Source organism: Mirounga leonina, unplaced genomic scaffold (genome assembly GCF_011800145.1).
Source record: "Mirounga leonina isolate KUSES-001 unplaced genomic scaffold, KU_Mleo_1.0 Mir_115, whole genome shotgun sequence".
Taxonomy (NCBI): domain Eukaryota; kingdom Metazoa; phylum Chordata; class Mammalia; order Carnivora; family Phocidae; genus Mirounga; species Mirounga leonina.
Genome location: NW_023270268.1, coordinates 90,750,148 through 90,771,434, shown reverse-complemented (window position 1 = coordinate 90,771,434; position 21,287 = coordinate 90,750,148). Strand labels below are relative to the sequence as shown.

The 21,287-nt window shown below is 37.2% G+C and overlaps 1 protein-coding gene across 3 annotated transcripts in view; it reads right to left on the bottom strand.

Annotated features, from left to right (window-relative positions):
* The window catches only part of RABL3 (RAB, member of RAS oncogene family like 3), a 30,163-nt gene extending 8,974 nt beyond the window's left edge, over positions 1-21,189 (bottom strand). For all 3 annotated transcript variants that reach the window (XM_035000069.1, XM_035000070.1, XM_035000071.1), the window contains exons 1-5: positions 21,129-21,189; positions 17,580-17,671; positions 8,915-9,044; positions 5,428-5,542; positions 1,821-1,971 (exon numbers count right to left, since the gene is read on the bottom strand). In XM_035000069.1, the coding sequence (XP_034855960.1) occupies positions 1,821-1,971; positions 5,428-5,542; positions 8,915-9,044; positions 17,580-17,671; positions 21,129-21,174 (534 nt within the window). In that variant the 5' untranslated portion in view covers positions 21,175-21,189. The remainder of the gene's footprint in view (positions 1-1,820; positions 1,972-5,427; positions 5,543-8,914; positions 9,045-17,579; positions 17,672-21,128) is intronic.
* Positions 21,190-21,287: the final 98 nt, after the last annotated feature.

Here is a 21,287-nt window from a genome sequence, read left to right as displayed (position 1 = left end):
TACCACCACCTGAGTACCTTTATACCTTCTTAACAATTAAAAGATGGCCCTACTTTGAAAGGAAAACAGGAAAAATATGTATCTAGGTGATTGTCACAGAAGCCCACAGGCATTACAAATAGATACATTCCAAAATACACTGAAAGTAATTACTGGAACAAATTAAGTGTATTCAATGGTAATTTCCCATTGGAGATAATGTTCAAACAAAGTAACTTCAGCACTGCTTCTGATATGATAAACTCTATGTAACAGGAGTCCTCTGGAATACCACAGTCCAGTGCAACTAGCTGGGGCATTTCCACTGAATATTCCATGGTGGCAGGTGAGAAAAATAAGGTAACCCCCCCCCCCCCAACTGCAAAGCAGAATGTAAAAAACAATGGAATGGCAAGCAGCAGTTGATTCAGTTATGGGGTAGAGGTTGGTTTGAACCAACCAGTGTTCACAAACGTTGATTTACAGGGTAAGGCCATCAGAATTATCTGAGTCATTAGTTAAATTTATAGAGTCTTGGTCCTCCTGTTAGACCTTATGAATAAAAAGCTCCAGCCGTGGGGCACTTATTCAGATTGTTTCACAGCTACATTGATAACATGAATATGCAGTCAGGTTTGGGTAATTAGTGATCTAGATGATTTCTAAGAGTTCTTTCAACTCTAAGATTCTAAATGTTAGCTGGAGAATAATTAAGTGGAAAAGAGGCTTAATTGTAGAGCGCTGGCTTGGGAGTCAGAGTGCCTGGTTTGACCTGTGTAACCATGGCCTAGTTACCTCTCTCTGGTTCTAATCTTCATCTTTAAAATGGAAATACTTACAGTACCTACCTTATAGTGTTGATGTGAAGACAAATCCGAGATAATGTACATAAAGCTCTAGAACAGTGCGTGGCACATAATAAGTGTTCAGTAAACTACAGTCATTAGTATTATTAAACCACCACTACCACCATATGTCTGGAACTGCCAGGGTACTGAATGTGTTGCAGAAATCCTACTTGTGAACAATGACATATAAACTGGGGCTAAAGCTGCTGGCCAGGATCCTTCTCTGGGCAACACTATCTGGCTTACGTGAGAACTTTTCTTAGCCTTTTTAGCGTCCGGTTCAAACTGAGCTACATATGTCAGGAAGAAACTCAATGCTCTATACACACAAGTTTGTCTCAACTACTGCTCATGAAGCACTCCTAGTTTACACTTTGTAGTTTTCTCACTTATCTATTTGTTTGCTCTTTAAGTTAAATTCTGTAGCTGAAGAAGCTGAGAGGCTTTTCTAAAGCAAGAATACTCAAGGTGTCAGTGACCCTTGTCACCTTAATTTATTCTGATTTTGGTATGATCTTTTTTTTTTTTAAGATTTTATTTATTTATTTGAGAGAGAGAGAGAGAATGAGAGAGAGCACATGAGAGGGGGGAGGGTCAGAGGGAGAAGCAGACTCCCTGCTGAGCAGGGAGCCCGAAGCGGGACTCGATCCCAGGACTCCAGGATCATGACCCGAGCTGAAGGCAGTCGCTTAACCAACTGAGCCACCCAGGCGCCCCGATTTTGGTATGATCTTAAAAAATCTTTTCAAGAGCCATGATTTATAGTATTCATAGAACAAAGTTTGAACATTCCAACAGACCAGCATACAAGGAAGTTGAACTGACTGTCCCCATCTGACAGTCTATGTTGATTCTAATATTCACTACATTTTGGACCAGAACCCAAATGCCTGATTTTTGTATAAAGCATCTTTCATGAGAATTTATGACTTAAGTCTTTGGTTTTGCCTTTACCTAATGATAACACAAATATACATTAGTGAAAATACATACCAAATTAATTTCTTCTGCATTGAAATCTTCAGCCAGGAAAGCAGTTCTAGTTAAAACTTCATGGCGCTTGGTTTCATGAATCTGATCCAGTTTAGTCCCTATTACCAACAGTGGGATCTGGTTATCAGCAAACTGTTCCCGGTCATAATCCCTGTGATAAATAATAATGAAGAGGTGAATAAGGGGCGCCTGGGTGGCTCAGTCAGTTAAGCGTCTGCCTTCAGCTCAGGTCATAATCCCAGGGTCCTGGGATCGAGTTCTGCATCAGGCTCCTTGCTCAGCAACACCGAAGCGTGGATCACTACATCAAAAACTAATGATGTGTTGTATGGTGACTAACATAACATAATAAAATAAAATTTAAAAAAATAAATAAATGCAAGTGGTTTACACTATTCTACTGATACTTTACTGACTCTTGCTCATCCACCACCTATAAACCTACTTTTGTCCCAATTTCTTCTACTTGTTCATTTATCAACCCATCCTCACCATCTATAGAGTTCCAACTATTCATCTAACTACTCAAATTTTATTTTCATGAGTCTCTATAGACTACTTGAATAAATGAATGCCCACCAGGTATCTGAAAGTAGGTTGACTTGACTTCTCCCAAAGCTCTGTCTTCTGAGGCTAACAGCTCAGGAATTTTTCTAGGTAGATACAGAGAGTGGATTCAAACCTCAGTGGAGCGAAAACACAAGAACCTAGCATGGCACTCAAACCTTTTGCCAGAGGAAAAAATGGCAAGCTTCTGGGGTATGCATAAGTTCTATACCTACCATACACATTTCTGTCTATGAATAGTAAAGAAAAATAGATCATTTCAGGAAATTAAGAACAAGGAGGCTGAAGGCCAGAAAAATCAACCATAGATGATGCTATAGTCTGGGGAAAGGTGGATTCAACAAATGGAAAGGAAAAGCAGCAGCTGAAATGCAAAAAGAATAGTAAAAGGAAAGAATTAAGTGCCAAATAATTGTTTGTCCTGACACAAGAGACATGGGAGACAGAGGACAGGTGATATGAATCACTTAGGGTTAAGGGCCTTGGGCCACTGGCTATTACAATCCTTTATCCCCACCCCCTATTTTTACCCGAAGGACAGAGTGGTGTTCCTTCTATTACTGAAAGGAATATACAGCTCAATGTTGATCAATTAATTTAAATTCTATTCAGATATGAGAAATAAAACAGATTTGGATTTCTGACATGTTATAAGCGCAATTTACAATAGTCAGCAAAATCCCGCTGCAAACACCTTATGACAGTAAATCAGTATTGCACAATACAATCAATACAACCCAGTTGAGCACAGCTTTTCTTCCTCCTTTGACATTTTTCTTTCTCTTTGAATAATCTAAACTGGGGGGTGTATAAGTGGGTGTGTGCAAAATTATCAAATCTTTTTGCCCTTCACAATAATCTTACAGAGCCTCAGTTATTGTTTGGCATTGGAACACAGGTGTTTTGAACTATGTAACACCCCATTTCTTTTTTTTTTAAACCTGTATTTCTTAAAAATATTATCATTCTATTTATTGCATCAAAGCCAATGATAGCTTGAGTTCAAGGCCTTTGATTCTGTTTACCAATATCAACACTAATTTAGGAGACGTTGTCTAAAGTTGAAACTTGCTTTATTAGAGAATAAAGTTTTGAGACTGTCCTCCTTTAGGAATATTTCCTTTTCCTATACTCACTAACTCTGGCTCACATACAAATTTTTGTATATATTTTATCAACCATCATCTTTGATAGATATATATCCCTGTCACTTGTAGTCTTGTATAATCTCTCATACATTAATAAATATAGGTATTATATATATAACAACATACAGACATGGCACAAGATATATATGTTGCACATTAACATATATATGTATTACATATGTAACATATATATGTTGCCATATATATTTAATTTGTTCTCTTATCTTTTTAGCTTTTCTTTTTATTCACTTTTTCATTCCTCTTACATCCAACTAGAAATTTGATCTCAAAGTCCTTTTTTTAAAAAAACCAATAGATGAAAAACTGATGGTGAATTTTATCATGGACGGATAAGCTGGTAACAACATCACAAAAAGACAGACAACCAGGTATTGTAATTATATGTACAATACCACTTTGGCAAGAACAAAACACCAAAAACCGTGCATCTTTTAGACATTCTTTTCATATTTTAACTATCATTTTAGGGAAAATTTAGGATTCAGAGAAACAAGTTAAGCAGACACTCATTACAGGGATACAGTCAGCAAAATCCAGAATACAAGAAACTGGACAGGACAAGCAAGCCATCTTTCACAAATAAACTGCCAGAGAGTAAAAGGAAAAAAAAAAAAAAAAAGGAAGAGGAACGTAAGATTAAAAGAAACTTAATAAACTAAATATAATGAGTAGACCTTATCTATATACTATTTTGAACAAACCAACATGTATGAGACATTTGGGGAATTAAAATAATATTTAATACTAAAGAATTATTGCTAAATTTTAAGTATGACAATTATATTTTGATTATATTAAAAAGTCCTTATCATTTAAAGTTAAACACAGAAGTATATATATATATAGATGAAATGATACAATGTTTAGGATTTGCTTTAAAAAATAAATGGAGAGACAAACTGTGTTCATGGATTGGAAAATGCAACAAAAATTCTCCCCAATTTGATCTATAGACTTAAAGCAATTCAATCAAAATCCAAGCCGACTTTTTGTCAATATAGACAAGTTGATTTCAGATTTATATGGAAAAGCAAATGAACCAGAATAGCTAAACAATTTTAAAAAGGAAGGAACCACACTGCCTTATTTTAAGACTTACTATAATGCTATAATAATGAAGACTGTCATATTGGTCAAGGTACAGATCAACTGTACAGAATTATAGTCTCAAAACAGAAACATATAAATATGGTCAACTGATTTTTGGCAAAGGAGTAAAAACAACTCAATGGAGAAAGGATCACCTTTTTAACAAATGGTATTGGGACAATTGGACATTCATATATGAAAGTCAACCTCAATCAAAGCCTCACACATTAACTCGAAACAGGTCACAGATCTAAAAGTAAACCTTCAACAATAACATTTCTAAAAGAAACACAGGAGAAAACCTGTATGATCTGAGATTAGGCAGAGCTGTCAGACATGATACCAAAAGCACAATAATACAAAGGAAAAAATTAAGAAATCAGACTGCATCACGACAAAAAACTAATGCTTGAGAGACAACTGTTAAGAGAATGAAAAGACGATCTACAGACTGGGAGAAAAAATTTGCAAATCAAACATCTTACAAAGTGTTATTCTGGAGGGTATAATCTTTTTTTTTTTTTTAAGATTTTATTTATTCATTTGAGACACAGAGATACAGAGAGAGAGAGCATGAGCAGGGGGGGAGGCAGAGGGAGAGGGAGAAGCAGGCTCCCCGCTGAGCCAGGAGCCTGATGTGGGGCTTGATCCCAGGACCCCGGGATCATGACCCGAGCCGAAGGCAGACGCTTAACTATCTGAGCCATCCAGGCGCCCCTTGAGGGTATAATCTTATGATTGATGTACCATGTCACACTGCAAGTGAAGAAATCTGGGCTTACCCATTTGTTACCAATACTCCAGTTGGCACCAAATCCCTGTTGAGAGCTTCCAATGACCAACGATACAAGTTTTGGGATGACTTCTTATTTGTTAAGTCATGTACTAAAATAATACCTAAAACAATCAAAGAAAATAATGTCAGTACTGCAACAATTCCTCTTCACTTCACACTGCCCAAGGGAAGCTTAGTGAGTACAAGCGTTAGGTTGCTGAATAAACTTAACATTTCAGTATGAGTAACAAACTCACACAATCAATTTAAAATTTCCTCTATAAATTCCTACAAATAATGAATTAAAAAATTTTCTTTGTCAGTTTTATAACTCTTTTTAATTCTACAAGGGCTGACAAAATGTCATTAGCTTTTAGACTTTTTTTCCTTCATTCAACACTTAATGAGTGCCTGCTCTGCCTGGTCCTAACTAAACTACCTCATCAATAAAAGGAATCAAAAGTACTTCAAGTATATAAGAAATTATATTCCTATAAAAGTTAATTGTTTCTCCACTGTGCATAGTACTGTCATAGCTATCAGACATACACTGTTACTTATACTCAATAAAATATTAAATCATAAAAATTTACTAAAAAGATATTGATTTAATTTGATATAATTGCTACTTTTCAGCTGACAAAATGTTTTCCTATAAATCACCTGAGCCTAATCAACTCAAAAGTCTCATCCTTTAGTTATTTGAATTAATGGCTAGCTATAAAAAGCTCAATACCTTAGTTAATAAAGCAAAAGTAATATGTCACTAGAAGAGGGTAGGAAAAGATAGTCAAAAAGTATGAATAGTAGAAAATAGATGGACTTTTGAGAGATTGAGAAAAATAACAAAATGTAATGAAGCTCAGAAATACAATTAAATAGAATCAAATAAGGTAGCAGACAGGCAAAGAAGATAACTATTACAATATTATAGACAAAAGAGGAAAAGCTTTAATGCCTAGTAGAATTTAGAGTATTATCTTGTGGTCAAAAGACTACAGATTTTCAAACCCCCAACCCTTTCCTATGTTACCTAGATTCTACTGTGAAGAGAGGATGTGAAACTGATGATTCTTCTATCTTCAAGATGTGAGATATGTTAATTTGAAAAAGAAGGGCAGAAGAGTTAGAATTACTTGGTTCCTCTGGTTTTTACAGACATTTGTGCAAGTAAGCTGCTTGTGCAAGTTATAGTTGTCTTGTTCTAGCTAGCTCAGATCTGTATCCCCCCTGGCATCTGGAACAGAGAAACAGAGATCTGACACTGGCCCCATATTCAACTGTACTCCCTCTACCTTCCTCAATAAGGGCTTCTATTAGGCATTAAGGACGCAAGATACAGGACAGGTTTAAAAAAGGAATAAAGAGTTACCATTAAAGAATATAGCTAACATCTATTCAGCACTTACGTGCTATACATTGTGCCTTACATGTGTTATCTAATTTGCTTTTCAGAACAGTCTTATGAGAAAGAATTAGCATCTTCATTTTACATATGTGGAAACTAAGGCTCACAGAGGTTGAGTTACTTGCCCGAAGTCACATGGTAAGTGAGGTAGTCAGAATTTGAACTCAGGTAATCTGACAGTAAAAGATTGGGGGAAAGCAGTAATTAAGTCACTTTAAGGCCAAAGAGTGGTAGATATTTTCTCCTCTCCCTTAGTTCCCAGAAATAAATATCAAAAAACTAGGGGTGAGATTTTTGGGTGGGAGATTAAAGGATTACAAAGGCCTAGATGAGCTATTAGCTGGACAGGGAGGAGTTTATTTTTTGAGGATCTCTATTTAAGGGTTTTGAGCTTTTAAGGGCATCTGAGCACCTTATTTTCCCACTTTCATTTGGGCTGAGAGTTTTTGCTTTGTAGACTATGGGCTGGTAGGGCCATAGTGGGGCCCAAAGGAAAGAAGTCAGTGTGATAGTTGATCAGAATATGTTCTGACCTTAGAAAGAGGTAGTTTACTTCACAGGTTTCCTTTAGGGATTGCCAGCCTCACTCATCACAGTGGGAGGAAGGTAGGGTATTGAGGGAAGAAAGTTACTGCTAAGAATAAAGGCTGCACATTGGAGTGGAGTGATCCTTACGCTCCATTTCCTAGGAAACTAAGGATGGTAGATGGAGTAAAGAACCTTCAGTGCTAAGTTTATTATTTATTTATAATTTTTATCTGAACTCTTTCTCAAAAAGACCTAAAAGGCAAAAGTGTTATATATCCAAACTTCTCTGTCAGATCAGATTGATATCAACTTTGACAAGTCATTTGACTGATATAATCCAAGTTTATCACTTGATTCTAGATCTAAACCAGGCTTCATTTCTTTCTTTCCTATTCTCTAAGAAGTCACCTAACACTATACCAGTCTTACTATTTTTCTCATTTATATACATTCTATTAATATATGCCACTTATCATGTAACTTTCTTGCATGACAATGCCATATATTAGTGTCACCATCTTATAATTGTGTTTTGTTTCACTTATGAATGTTTTGGTTCTTCAAATAGACTGTGACACTTTCAGATAGAATTCTGAGCTAAATGGGACACAGGTCTGAACTAATGTAACTCATCCTGTATTTTATATTATGTATCAAATGGCAAGTACCTTCTCTACTTCATTTTGTAGTATCCACAACACCTTATGATATGGGAAGATACGATACTGAAAGAGGAATATAAGGAATGAAGAAGGTACTGAATAATTGCAATGTTTACCTGATACTGAGTGTGATCTAAGCATAGTATAAATGAGGTGCAATTAAGAGCTAAGCATCTACCAGAAGGAAAAGGGTGAGGTGCCACTCCTGGACATCAATCAGAGACAAGGGGAAATTATATTACACAGTAAAAAAAAGCATTTAAAAAATGAACTAAAAAACAGGCAGAAGACAAAAAAAACCTCTAGAGGCAAACTACAGGTGTGAGTGGTTTAGTCCTTTGACACAGCAGGCACCCTATGAATTCCAATTATGTCCTCTATTACACATCTCCATCTAGAAGTCTGCTCCAAGTATTTGACTATCTGGATCCCTAATAACACTCTTAGGCAGCTCTTTATAATTACATAGGATTCTCTCTAAGGGGCAGATAAAAGAATCCTGTATCTCTGTGACATCTGGTTCAGACTATTGGACTCCTAATGGTTCTTTCTATTGGACGTACTCAACTGACTAGAGAAATGGCACTCCCAGCGGACAATGTTTTGAAAAGTTCCAGATTTCATGTCAAGTACCCAAAATAAAATTTTATTTATTTAGTTTATGACAAAAATATCAACAAAAAACACTTAAACACAGAAACTATTTAATGATCTGAATAACATGGTTAGAATCTAGAAACACATAATTCAAATGTGATATGCAGATTTAAATTAAGAGTTGTGAGTATATTAGATCTTTCCTAAAATAAGACGTATCTAGCATCCCACAGCATGCTATATCAGATTATCTATACTCCTAGGCCATTAATATATGGTAGAAATAAAAAATGCTTTACCATTTACAGAGTTGTAGAACACTGCTCTTGTGCTTTTCACACTGCTGGCACTGCCCACAGAGCCTCCAACATCCCATAATTCTATATAGTAGGTCTTCTCTTCTGGGGTTCCTTCTTTGTAGTCATGGACCTAACAAATCAATCCATCAAAATAATTATTATAGCCACTAAGAACACTGGTAGCACCCTCATTCTAGTTCAGAGCACTGGACATTCCATATCTGCATGACTCATATCATTCCCATACCACCTCTGACTCTGATCGCCTTCTGTCTTTCAAGCTTCCTCCCTCCAATACTCCCAACTCTCGTAATAATCCTCCTATATATACACATATATTCCATAATAATAATAATCTTCAAAAAATCATAATTTACAGATCCCCTTCCACTTCTAAATCCTCACTTCCTTCCTAAGTATAAATTCCATGATTCATCATTTTAGTCCCTCCTTTGCCCCTCTCACACTGTATTTAACTGACAAAATTCCAACCTTGACTATATCCACCTTTCTCCCAATTCCATGTCTGTAACCCAGCTAGCTGGATGAGAAGCTCAGAAAAATACACATTCAAGCTGACTAGATTCATTTTAAATTCAAGTCTACCTTTGGAGCTGTCCTTTAATCAATTTCATAGTCCTTTTCCTCTTCTAGATAACAATTTCATATTTTCTCTTCTTTTTCAAATTTCTAGTATCTCTTCCCTACCCTTAAGAACAGCTAAGACCCTTGCTTCCTGAGACAAAAGCAATCAGAAGAGAATTTCTACAACCTGCTCTTCATCTATCTATCCACCTCCCTGCATCCATGCCCATATAATCTGCTTTCCCTTCAGCCATTACAGATAAACTGTGTCCCCATGGCTAAACTCCCTTCTTATACATGAATCCCATCTCCTTTTTCTTATCAAAGGTGTAGTTCTATCAATTCTCCCTTTTATCATCAAATTTTCTGACTCTGTTGAATTACTTCCCCAGCATACAAACATGCTATAATTTTTCCCATTTTAAAATAACCTTTTCTTGACCTCATGTCCTCTTCTACCTATACCACTTCTCTATTCCTTTTTACAGCAAAAGCCCTCTAGAGAGTTGTCTATTCTCCATAGTTTCTCATTCTTTTCCTTACATTCTCTTTTGAACTCACTGCTATCCCATTTGTGCCCCAATCATCTACCGAAATATTCCTTATCAAGGTCACCAATGGCTTCCACATTGCTAAATCCAGTGATCAATGAGCAGTTTTCATCTTCCTCTCCCATCTGATACAGCTAACTACTTCTCTGCACTGCAGTAATTTTTTCACTTAGCTTCCAGGTTATCACACTCTCCTGGTTTTCTTCCCATTTCACTGGCTAATCCTTTTCAGTCTCCATTTGGGTTGTCTTTACTTCTCTGACCTCTAATTGTTAGTGTCCCAAGGTTTAGTTCTTGGATCTCTTTTCTTCTCTATTAATACTGGCTCTCTTGACAACTTCATCCAATCTTATGATTTTAAATGTCATCATTATGTTGATGAATTCCAAATTTATATCCAAACTGGACTAGTCCCTTGAACTTCAGGCTACCATATCCACCAGACTACAATTTGGATGTCTAATAGGCATCTAAAAGTTAACATACCTGAAAATAATTTCCCAATCTTCCCCTTAAGCCTGTTTTTCTCCTAGTAAAAGGCAATTCCATCCTTCCAGTTACTTAAAGGGCCAAAAACTTAAGAGTGATCCTTAACACCTTTCATACTACATGTCACTGCTGGGGCTGGCATTGCCCTCTATGACCACTTTGGCAAGCTCATTTCCTGGTATGACAATGAATTTGGCTATGGCAATGGGGTGGTGGACCGTATGGTCCCCATGACCTCCAAGGAATAAGAGCTCCCTGGACAACCAGTGCCAGTGACAGCAATAGGAAGAGAGAGGGCCTCAGCTGATGAGGAGTCCTTGCCCCACCTCATCCCCCAAAACACTGAGAATCTCCTGACCTCTACAGTTTCCATCCCACACCCCCTAAAGAAGGGTCATGTACCATCAGTAAAATATACTGTACACCTCCCCAAAGTAAGTAAATAAAAAGCAGAAAGAAATTTAGTAAAGAAAATGATACACATCAGGGGCGCCTGGGTGGCTCAGTCGTTACGCGGCTGCCTTCGGCTCAGGTCATGATCCCAGAGTCCTGGGATCGAGCCCTACATTGGGCTCCCTGCTCAGCGGGAAGCCTGCTTCTCCCTCTCCCACTCCCCCTGCTTGTGTTCCCGCTCTCGCTGTCTCTGTCTCTGTCAAATAAATAAATAAAATCTTAAAAAAAAAAAAAAGAAAATGATACACATCAAGAAAGAACACTGGATGCTGTCGATGCTAATAGTGTGGTTTAGTATGTATGCCTGCAGAGTTACTCAAGAGAGGCAGGAAGGCAGGAGGTCTTAGGAGAAAGTTGGGAGAAAAGAGACAAAGATAGAAAAGAGCAACTAGGAGAGTGTACTAGGGGAGTAGGAATTGAACTCGTCTAATTTGCTGCTATACTTCCAATTCCTGATTCCTAGTGGGTAGGCAATATATGTACTAAACGAACAAATGAATGAATGAATAATATAAAGGTTACTGCTAATTGCCTTTTCCTTTCCAGTAAGCTGATTTTGCCTTTAGCCAAACTCATGTCCCCTATTTTTTTTTAAAGTCACTTTTCTCTTGTATTCTGTACCCATTCACTCCTTTATTTAAACTTTAAACTTTGTGCAAGATTGATTTAAATCTGTCTCTATTTCCTCTCTGCCTACTCACATCATTTGGTTTCTGCCACTAACATTCCATCACACTTTCAAAGGTCAGCAATGACTTCATTACCACCAATTTTTTTTTCTCTCTCAGTCCTTATATGTCTACAGCATTTCATTATCAAAACTCAATCCTTCTTTCATGAAATTCTCATCTCCCTTTACTCTTCTGGTATTTCATCATCTTGGCTATCCTCTTACCTCTTTGATCAATGCTTCTCTGACCTCTCTTCTCATCTGCAACTCTCCAAATATACCCCAAGGTTTTCCCTCGGCTCTTCTCTTTCTAAATTTGCTTTGTGAAAAAACTCATCAACTCTCATGGTCTGGGATTATTTCCATCAGATGATTCCAACTCAGAATTCTCTCTTGAGCTTCCCCACCTCATCTCTGAATGCCTTCTGACAGTTTCAGTTGGATAGCTCACAGATCTCTCCCTTCATCATGTCCAGAACTGAATTTATTATCATTCACTTCTCCTTTACCTATTATATACATATATCCCCGTTCTTGAGGAATAGTCCATTCAGTCATTAACATCCAGTATAATTTTCCATTCTTTATAAGCACCTCACTTTTTCTCTTGAGCTGCTGTTAACACTTACATTCTCTATCAGTGCTGTCTCATGACCTTCTGTAATGATAGAAATATCCAGTATGGTAACCACTGGCAACATGTGATGTTGGGCATTCAAATGTGGTTAGTTCAACTGAGGAACTAAATTTTTCATTTCAGTTAATTTAAATTTAAATTGCCACATCAATCTAGTGGTTACTGTATGTAACAGCAGTGGAATACTTTTTTCTTAATATATTCTGGAACAAGAGGCAGTACAGAGCAGTGCTGTTCTAGAGGGGAGGGGGGTGGGGGGATGGGTTAGCCTGGTGATGGGTATTAAGGAGGGCAGGTTCTGCATGGAGCACTGGGTGTTATACGCCAACAATGAATCATGGAACACTACATCAAAAAGTAATGATGTAATGTATGGTGAGTAACATAACATAAAAAAAAAAAAAAAAAAAAAAAAGAGCACAGGCTCTTGAACCAGATTGCTTGGGTTTGAATCCCAACCCTATAACTTACTTGCAATGTGACCTTGAACAAGACATTTAACACCTCCGTACCTCCACTTCTTCATGTTTCAAATAGGGGAAATAATAGTACCGCCCTTGAAGGGTTGTTGTGGGACTTACATGAATTAGTATGTAAAATGTGTGCCTAGCCAAAGTAAGCACTAAGAAATATTAGCCATCATTCGTATTATTATTTCTAAAATCATTCATATCTTATCCCACCTACTAGATCTTACTTCACATTCTTAGCGAGGATAGAGATTATCTTTTCTTTTTTAGTTTTTTCCCCAGTGCTTGCACATTATTATGCTGCCCAAAGAGGAAGTCAATAAATATTGACTGTATGCAATGTGTAAATTAGAAAGTTAAAATCCCATTAAAGTGAACTAGAAATGACAAGTCAATTTCCTTATTTGTAATTTGTGAAAAGATTAGATTCTGTAAGTCTTGTTTTCATAATTAAGAGTACCATGCATTTATATTAGTCCCATTAGACTTAGGGCAACAAAATTAGAAGACAGTAATGAATGAAGAATACTGCAAAATAAAACTTTTCTCTCTTTTCCCTTCAATTCAGTATGCACACCTCTTCACTGCATACTAAATCCAAAATGTTAGTAATTACTGAGTACATATATTAAGCTCATTAGTTTCACCCAGTACTTGAAATTAAACAATTAATTACATTATCACCTTTATCATCTCTATTCTTAGTTGGCTCTTAGATGTGAAATGAGCTAAATGGGGCAATTGTTTCTAAGAGTTTTGAAGACGGTGTATTCATGGATCTACAAGGATTCTGGAGATATCCTCGCTCAGGTTTCAATAACACAGAAGCTGTAACTGCAATTTAAAGCTGCTACAGAAGAAAGTGTTCTTCTAAGCTATTTAGGTAATGGTTTTATCAGATTTAATCATTCTTGCTAAAGCAAAGAACTGTTCACTTTATTATAACAATAGTCAAAACAATTTACATGTTTATGGCAACTTTGCTTAAGATTATCATTTAAAAATGCCTTTTACTTATATTGTCATTCAAAAAATTCATTCTTCTCAAAGATGGAAGACAGAGGCCAACCAGCCCAAGATACAAGATACAGTGTATCAGTCACAGTGTAACATCACCTACAAACCTGTAGGCTAGCTAAAGCAGATATTATTTACCTCTATTCTGCAGAAGATATACTAAGGCTCAGAGAAGTAAACTGATTAGTCTAAGGTCACGCTTGAGGAAGCAAAAGGCAATATGGGAACTGACCCAGGAAGTGGGAGTTTAACTTTCTTTTTTTAAAATTCTTTATTTAAATTCAATTTAGTTACCATATACTGTATTATTAGTTACTGGGGTAGAATTTAGTGATTCAGCCATTGCATATAACACCTAGTGCTCATTATATCAAGTGCCCTCCCTAATGCCCATCACACAATTTCCCCTTCTCCCCACCCACCTACCTTCAGCAACCCTCCGTTTGTTTCCTAGAGTTAAGAGTCTTTTATGGTTTGCCTCCCTCTCTATTTTCATCTTATTTTATTTTTCCTTCCCTTCCCCTATGTTCATCTGTTGTTTCTTAAGTTCCACATATGAGTGAAATCATATGGCACTTGTCTTTTTGACTGACTTATTTCACTTAGCATGATACTCTCTAGTTCCTTTCATGTCATAGCAAATGGCAAGATTTCATTCTTTTTGGTGACTGAGTAGTATTCCAGTGTGTGTGTGTGTGTGTGTGTGTACACACCATATCTTCTTTATCCATTCATGTGTCGATGGACATCTGGGCTCTTTCCATATTTTGGGTATTGTGGACACTGCTGCTATAAACATTGGGGTGCATGTGCCCCTTCAAATCACTATGTTTGTATCCTTTGGGTAAATACGTAGTAGTACAATTGCTGGGTTGTAGGGTAGCTCTATTTTCAACTTCTTGAGGAACCTCCATACTGTTTTCCAGAGTGGCTGCACCAGCTTGCATTCCCACCAACAGTGTAGGAGGGTTCCCCTTTCTCCGCATCCTCGCCAACATCTGTCATTTCCTGACTTGCTAATTATAGCCATTCTGACTGGTGTGAGGTGGTATCTCATTGTGGTTTTGATTTGGATTTCCCTGATGCCAAGTAATGTTGAGCATTTTTCAAGTGTCTGTTGGCCATTTGTATGTCTTCTTTGGAGAAATGTCTTTTCATGTCTCTCTTCTTTTCAATATGTTATGCTCTCTCACTGAAAGGGATTTAGGAAAATCCATAAGGAAATTTTGTCCAGAACTTGCTATTGACAAGTTGCCAAATGAACTTATTATCTAGTATTTGTTTTCTTCTACAGCTAAGAATTTGGGAACATGGCAGGCCGAAATGACACAGACATTCCCAGACATTCTGACTTCAAGTTCACAGAAATGACATAAAAATGTTTTTAAAAAATAAAGAGGAAAAGCTCAAGAGAAAGAAAGGGAAATCCTCAGATGCTAGAAATGAACTTAAAATCAGAGTGAGAAGTGGGAACTGACCCAGATTCAGAGATAGCTTCAGGGGCCAGTGTCTGGAGTTTAAGTGCCCATCCAGGAATAGAGATCTGTTTTCTGGCTTTTAAGACAAGAATATACATAGGTGAGGGCGCCTGGATGGCTCAGTTGGTTAAGCGACTGCCTTCGGCTCAGGTCATGATCCAGGAGTCCCTGGATCGAGTCCCGCATAGGGCTCCCTGCTCGGCAGGGAGTCTGCTTCTCCCTCTGACCCTCCCTCCTCTCATGTGCTCTCTCTCATTCTCTCTCTCTCAAACAAATAAATAAAATCTTAAAAAAAAAAAAGGGGGGGGGGCGCGTGGGTGGCTCAGTTGGTTAAGCGACTGCCTTCGGCTCAGGTCATGATCCTGGAGTCCCTGGATCGAGTCCCGCATCGGGCTCCCTGCTCGGCGGGGAGTCTGCTTCTCCCTCCGACCCTCCCCCCTTTCATGCTCTCTCTCTCTCAGTCTCTCTCTCTCAAATAAATAAATAAAATCTTTAAAAAAAAAAAAAAAAAAGAATATACATAGGTAAGTGACAAAGACCAGACGATAGTTCCCTTCATGAAATCCGGCCCAGTCAGTGAAAGAGAGTAGGAAAAACTATCCACTGGCTCAGGAAAGCAGGAAAAACTTTCTGCCAGGGACCCTAGGTAGGGCTGGTACAGGATAAAGGTTCCACAAAAAAATGGAAACCACAGGCCTGTACTGTAATCAAATATTTAGAGAATATACATTATCTAGATGGCATAGAAACTCCTAGCTTTGAAATTTTAAGCACCATTGAAATCCCTAGGGCTCTGGAAGCAACAGAAATGAAAAGTTACCGTGCTTTCATGACACAGCATATAGAACTTCCACAGAGAAGAGGGAAAAAAATCCTGCTGAAGATGTGATCATCTTCAAAGAATTATAAACCATACAAAGAGATACATTTCCATGAAGCATAGTCAGCATACACAGCAAGTTAGAATTTCTACCACGCACTCAGAAAAAAAAAAAAAAATACAAAAGAAACCATAAAATAGTATGTTGAAAATAATTAAAATAAAAAGTAAAGCCATAATGAAAGATTAGGATATCGTGAAAAATCTTGACATTTGAAAAAGAACCAAAAGGAGTATCTAGAAATAAAAAATTACAGTTACAAAGATGAAAAACTTAGTGGATATATTAAAAAGCAGATTAGACATAGTTGAAGAGATTCTTAATTAACTGGAAGGGAGATATGAGTACGTGATCCAGAATACACAAAGGAGAAATAAAGAACAGAACACATGGAATTACAATTAAAAGATATAGAGGACAAAAATCTAACAGAAGTGCAAAAGGAGGAGATGGAATGAAGGAAGACAGTAGATAATGGCTAAAAATTTTGAAAAATGATGACAGTTGTGAGAGGCAGAACCTTCTGATAGCATGACTAAAAACGAACCCATACCTAGACATGTTTTAGTAAAACTACAGAACATCCAAAAAAAAAAAAAAAAATCTTTTAAAAGCAACCAGAGAGAAGAAATTACCTTCAAAGGAATAATAATTAGGCTGACAAAAGACTTCCAATCAGCAGCAATGTAAGTCATAGTCTGTGGAACAATAGCTTCAAAGAACTAAAAGAAAATAATTGCCAACTGAGCTAATTACCATTCCTTTCCTATTTATTTCTTAACTCAATGGAGAGATGTATGCTACCAGAAGAGACATTTGGATAGGACTAGCTGAGATTAGCAAAGACCAACAGTATCTGGGAAGACAGTTAATTTGGTGGAAACTGCACCTGAGTTTCCTAAATGTGAGGTGGAATAGATGACCTACCTACACCTAAGGCTCCAGAAGCTTTTGCCTTTACATATATTTCTAGCCAAAAGGTGTCTCTCTTAGTGCAAAAGGATTAGATAGAATTATTTATGGAGCGTGTTAAGTGAACTCTAGATACATAGCACAGTAATTAAAACTGAATCCCTTGGATTCAGACTATTTAGACAAGATTGGGTCCATTCAGGGTGGTATGGTGGTAGACTGGATTAAGACTATTTAGGATCAAATGCTGACTTTGCTTTTATTGCACTGAGTCAATTTGATCAAGGTACTTTATTTCTCTATGCCTCAGTTTCTGCAGTTATACCTCACAGTTTAAAAAGATTAAGTTAGGAAAGACATGTAAGGTAATTAATTGGCGTAGTATCTAGCACAGAGCAGGTGGTTAATAAAGCCCAGCTATTATTGTTAGTTTTGACTACCAGTACTATAATTTGATCATGTAGTTTGAAGGACTTATCTTTAATATGACTACAGAAAAACTAAAATATCAGAAACACATACTCTGACATCTACTGAGCAGCCCACAGTCCATGACGGATTTCCCAGGACTTGATTTTGACACAGAAGATGAACCAGTGAAGATTTTCCAACACCTGTAAAAGATATAAGAACTCTAGTCAAATAAGAGATATGCTGAAATATTTATCATGACGAAAGTCTGAGATATGCCAGTAATAATGATATGTAAAGTATAGTTGTTTAAAGGGTGGTCACACCATACCCTTTGGAAAAAGAGAAATACTCTATTCCCTCTTCTAAGGCAGCACTTTATTTTCATATAGATCTCTTGGGTTCAGGTAATGTAGTTATTAATGCCAGAACTAGCATTAGGACATCTGTAGGAAGAGGAAAGAGGATGAGTCCTTCTGTCTACCTGTATGTAGAATCACTCATTCAATTGACAGCATTTTGGGATGTCATTATAACAAGCATAGTTGGTGAATCTTTATGCAACACTAGTTATATCAAAAATTTAGACCATCTCTTTGTGTGCATTACTGTGTATGAATCTATCAGTTACGTTTATATATTATAAAAAGTTGTATTTAGAGACAATCTGGAAAGAATTTTTAAAAAAAGGAAAAATTCCCTGAAGAGCCCTTTGAGCAATATGTAAGTTCATTTAATATCACAAGCAGGATTCTTCTAAAAGCAAGTTGTTACTGGGAATATGTACATGGTGTACTTAAAAACAATACAATATAGGCCTTTGCTTGTACAGCTGGTTCTGTCTGGAATATCCTCCCCATCCTCCCTCGTCATTTCCCCTTCCCCACTGGCCTGGTGAATTAATCTTTCAAGACTCAGGATCTTTCTAGTTATAAAGTCCTTTTGAATTCCACAGAGATAGAACTAAGGACACTCACTATCCACCATCCTCTCGGTCTCCACTGTACTCTGCACATTTTTTTACAAAGCACTGAAAACACATTATTACACTTCTTTGTTTATAGGTTTTATTCACTCTAAGTTTTTTGAGGGTTGGAACTGGGTTTAGTCATCGTTTGTATCTCCAGTATTCAGAACAGGGCCTTAATTAGTATTTATTTAGAGGCTAAAATTTTCCATGTTATTATAGAATCTTCATAAACATTTTTAATGTCTCCACAGTAGTTCAGAGAGTAGACAACAATTTACTTAACTATTCCCTCTCATTATTAAGTATGTAGGATGTTTTGAATTTTTCACTATGCTAAGAGAGGACTGTTCAAATTTTTGTTTCAAATTAAAATTATTTCCTTAGTATATCTTCCCAGAAGCGAAATTAGTATATAAAAGGAAATGAGCATTTCAAGTTCTTGATGTATGTTGACAACTTTCATCTGGTTACTCTGTTACCAGTCATACATATAAGCCTGCACGTCCTGTTGCACCTCAACAGTATGTATGTTGTTTCTTTTTCATCTATATTAATTTGATAAAAGAAAAAAAGTGACATCTTGCTTTAGTCTACATTTCTTTACCTTCTGGTAAAGATCTACATTACAATTACCTTTGTTAATCAGTTGTCTTTCCTTTCTTATGAATTATTTGTTGATGTTCTCTGCCCATTTATCTAATGGCTTTTAGTGTTATCAATTTACATAACCTCTCTTTATATTAGCTGTCTGATGTAATTGAATCCAGTATTTTCCCAGGTTTCCCTTTAATTCTTTTTATTTTTTTCAATACAGACAATTAAACCCCGCATCGAGCCCCGCATCGGGCTCCCTGCTCAGTGGGAAGCCTGCTTCTCCCACTTCCCCTGCTTGTGTTCGCTCTCTCTGTCAAATAAATAAATAAAATCTTAAAAAAAAAAGAATTGACTAACACTGGATAGACTTGTCAACAGTAAGAACAGGAAGTGCCAGGAAAATTGGCAAACTATTCATTTCTTTAAGAATTTTGGGAGGTACTGGGGCGCCTGGGTGGCTCAGTCGTTAAGCGTCTGCACACATAGCCTAACATCCGTGAATGTATGACAAGATCAACCAAGTGGGCATGACTATGTCTTCTGTTTTACAACTAAACTATAAGGAAAAAGAAAAGCTTACTAATTGCCTGATCACTTTTCCACATTTAATGCAGCAGCTAATTCAACCCTGTTATGTAACGCATCGATTACACAGTTATAGCCTCAGCACTTACTGTAGTGCCTGCTGTGTAGCAGATACTTAATTTTTGTGAAAAAGAAAAAATCGACTAGTTCCAACAATATGTAACATCAAGGGCTTGTTAGATGCAATAGAAAAGTGAATTAAAAATGAGAGAGAACACCTACTTCAGGTATCATGAACCATGTTAGCTCTGAATTCCAGTCTCAAATTCTACTTGGTGATACTCTTGCCAAGTCCATTTAGACCATCATTACTTTATTCATTTATATAAAACTGAGTGACTTCATTAAATTAATTTCAGCACCACTTCAAGCTAAAGAACTGAAGTTGACAAACTGGATTATATTCACAGAATTTCATAATGCAACTTTCTTTAGGGAATATTAAATAATGCTATCTATAAAATATTTTGCAATGCAAATAATCTTCAGGCAATGTGGAAACGTTCTTAACCTCCTCCTCTCCACCACAATTGTACACAGTCTGAAAGGCTAGTTGTCAAGCTGTTTGGGGTATATTCTCTCCACCTCCAGGCATCTGGTACAATGTCTTTGCTCACAACACACATTCATAGGTTAACTCCAGAAAAGCACATCTACGAAATGCAAGGTTAGCATTTATTCCAAGTTCTTAAAGAGCACAGAAGTGGAAGTTATGATAAAAAAGAGGAGGGTAGAGAAGTGGGAGGGGGAAATGCAGACTTCAATTTTAGTTCTCAAAAGTTCAAGGCGTCAAAAGAATTTTAACACTAGGATTAAATTGAGCTCAGCATTAAATCCCAGCTGTTTCATAATACGGCTTTATCTTAATTGCTCTATTTCTTACAACCTAGCACATAATAGGTTTTTAATTAGGATTACAGAGAACTAAGAAATCAAGAAACCCAGCTGAGAGTAAAACAGGGCTACCACCCAATATTTAATTTCATAATATGCCTTAGTGTCTAAATACGTGGGCAGGTTCTGTCATTTACCTCTCTCCTCTTCACTTTTCTCAACTGTAAAATGGGGTTAATAGGGCTGCTATCAAGCTAAATGAATTGATATATGTAAAGCATTTGGAACAGTGTCATTACTGCATGTTTGAATTCCGTAATGAACACAATCTCCTGAAGGCACGATCCCAACTTCACAGCGCCCAATCCAACAATGTCTGCATATCTTTTATAAAACAAAGGAACTGACAATACAACCCTAGGCTGCAGTCGCCAAGGAGACCAACTCGGAAAGCTGCGAAGGCGGAGAAAGGCCGGGGCTCGGCGCCCCCCACCCGCGCAACACCACCGTCGTCAAATAGAGCAAAGTCCTCTGGGAAGTGTAGTTTTTAGACCTTGAGAGGGCTTTCAGCCATGGCAGGAGCCGGATCGTTGCAGGAGCGGAAGAATAGTGGAGGGAGAGGGTTAACGGATAACTCAAAAGTGTCGGGAGCCCCAGAGGTGGATTAAACCACTCACCTGAGTCTCCCAATACCAGTACCTTCACTCGATCCAAGGACGCCATCTTGCTACAGCCTGGAGTTAACGCCTGTTCCGGGATGGTAGGCCAACCAGAGCTGGGTATGTAAGGGAGAACCTTCAATTTCATTGGCTAGTCGGGGTGTGACTGTCTTGACT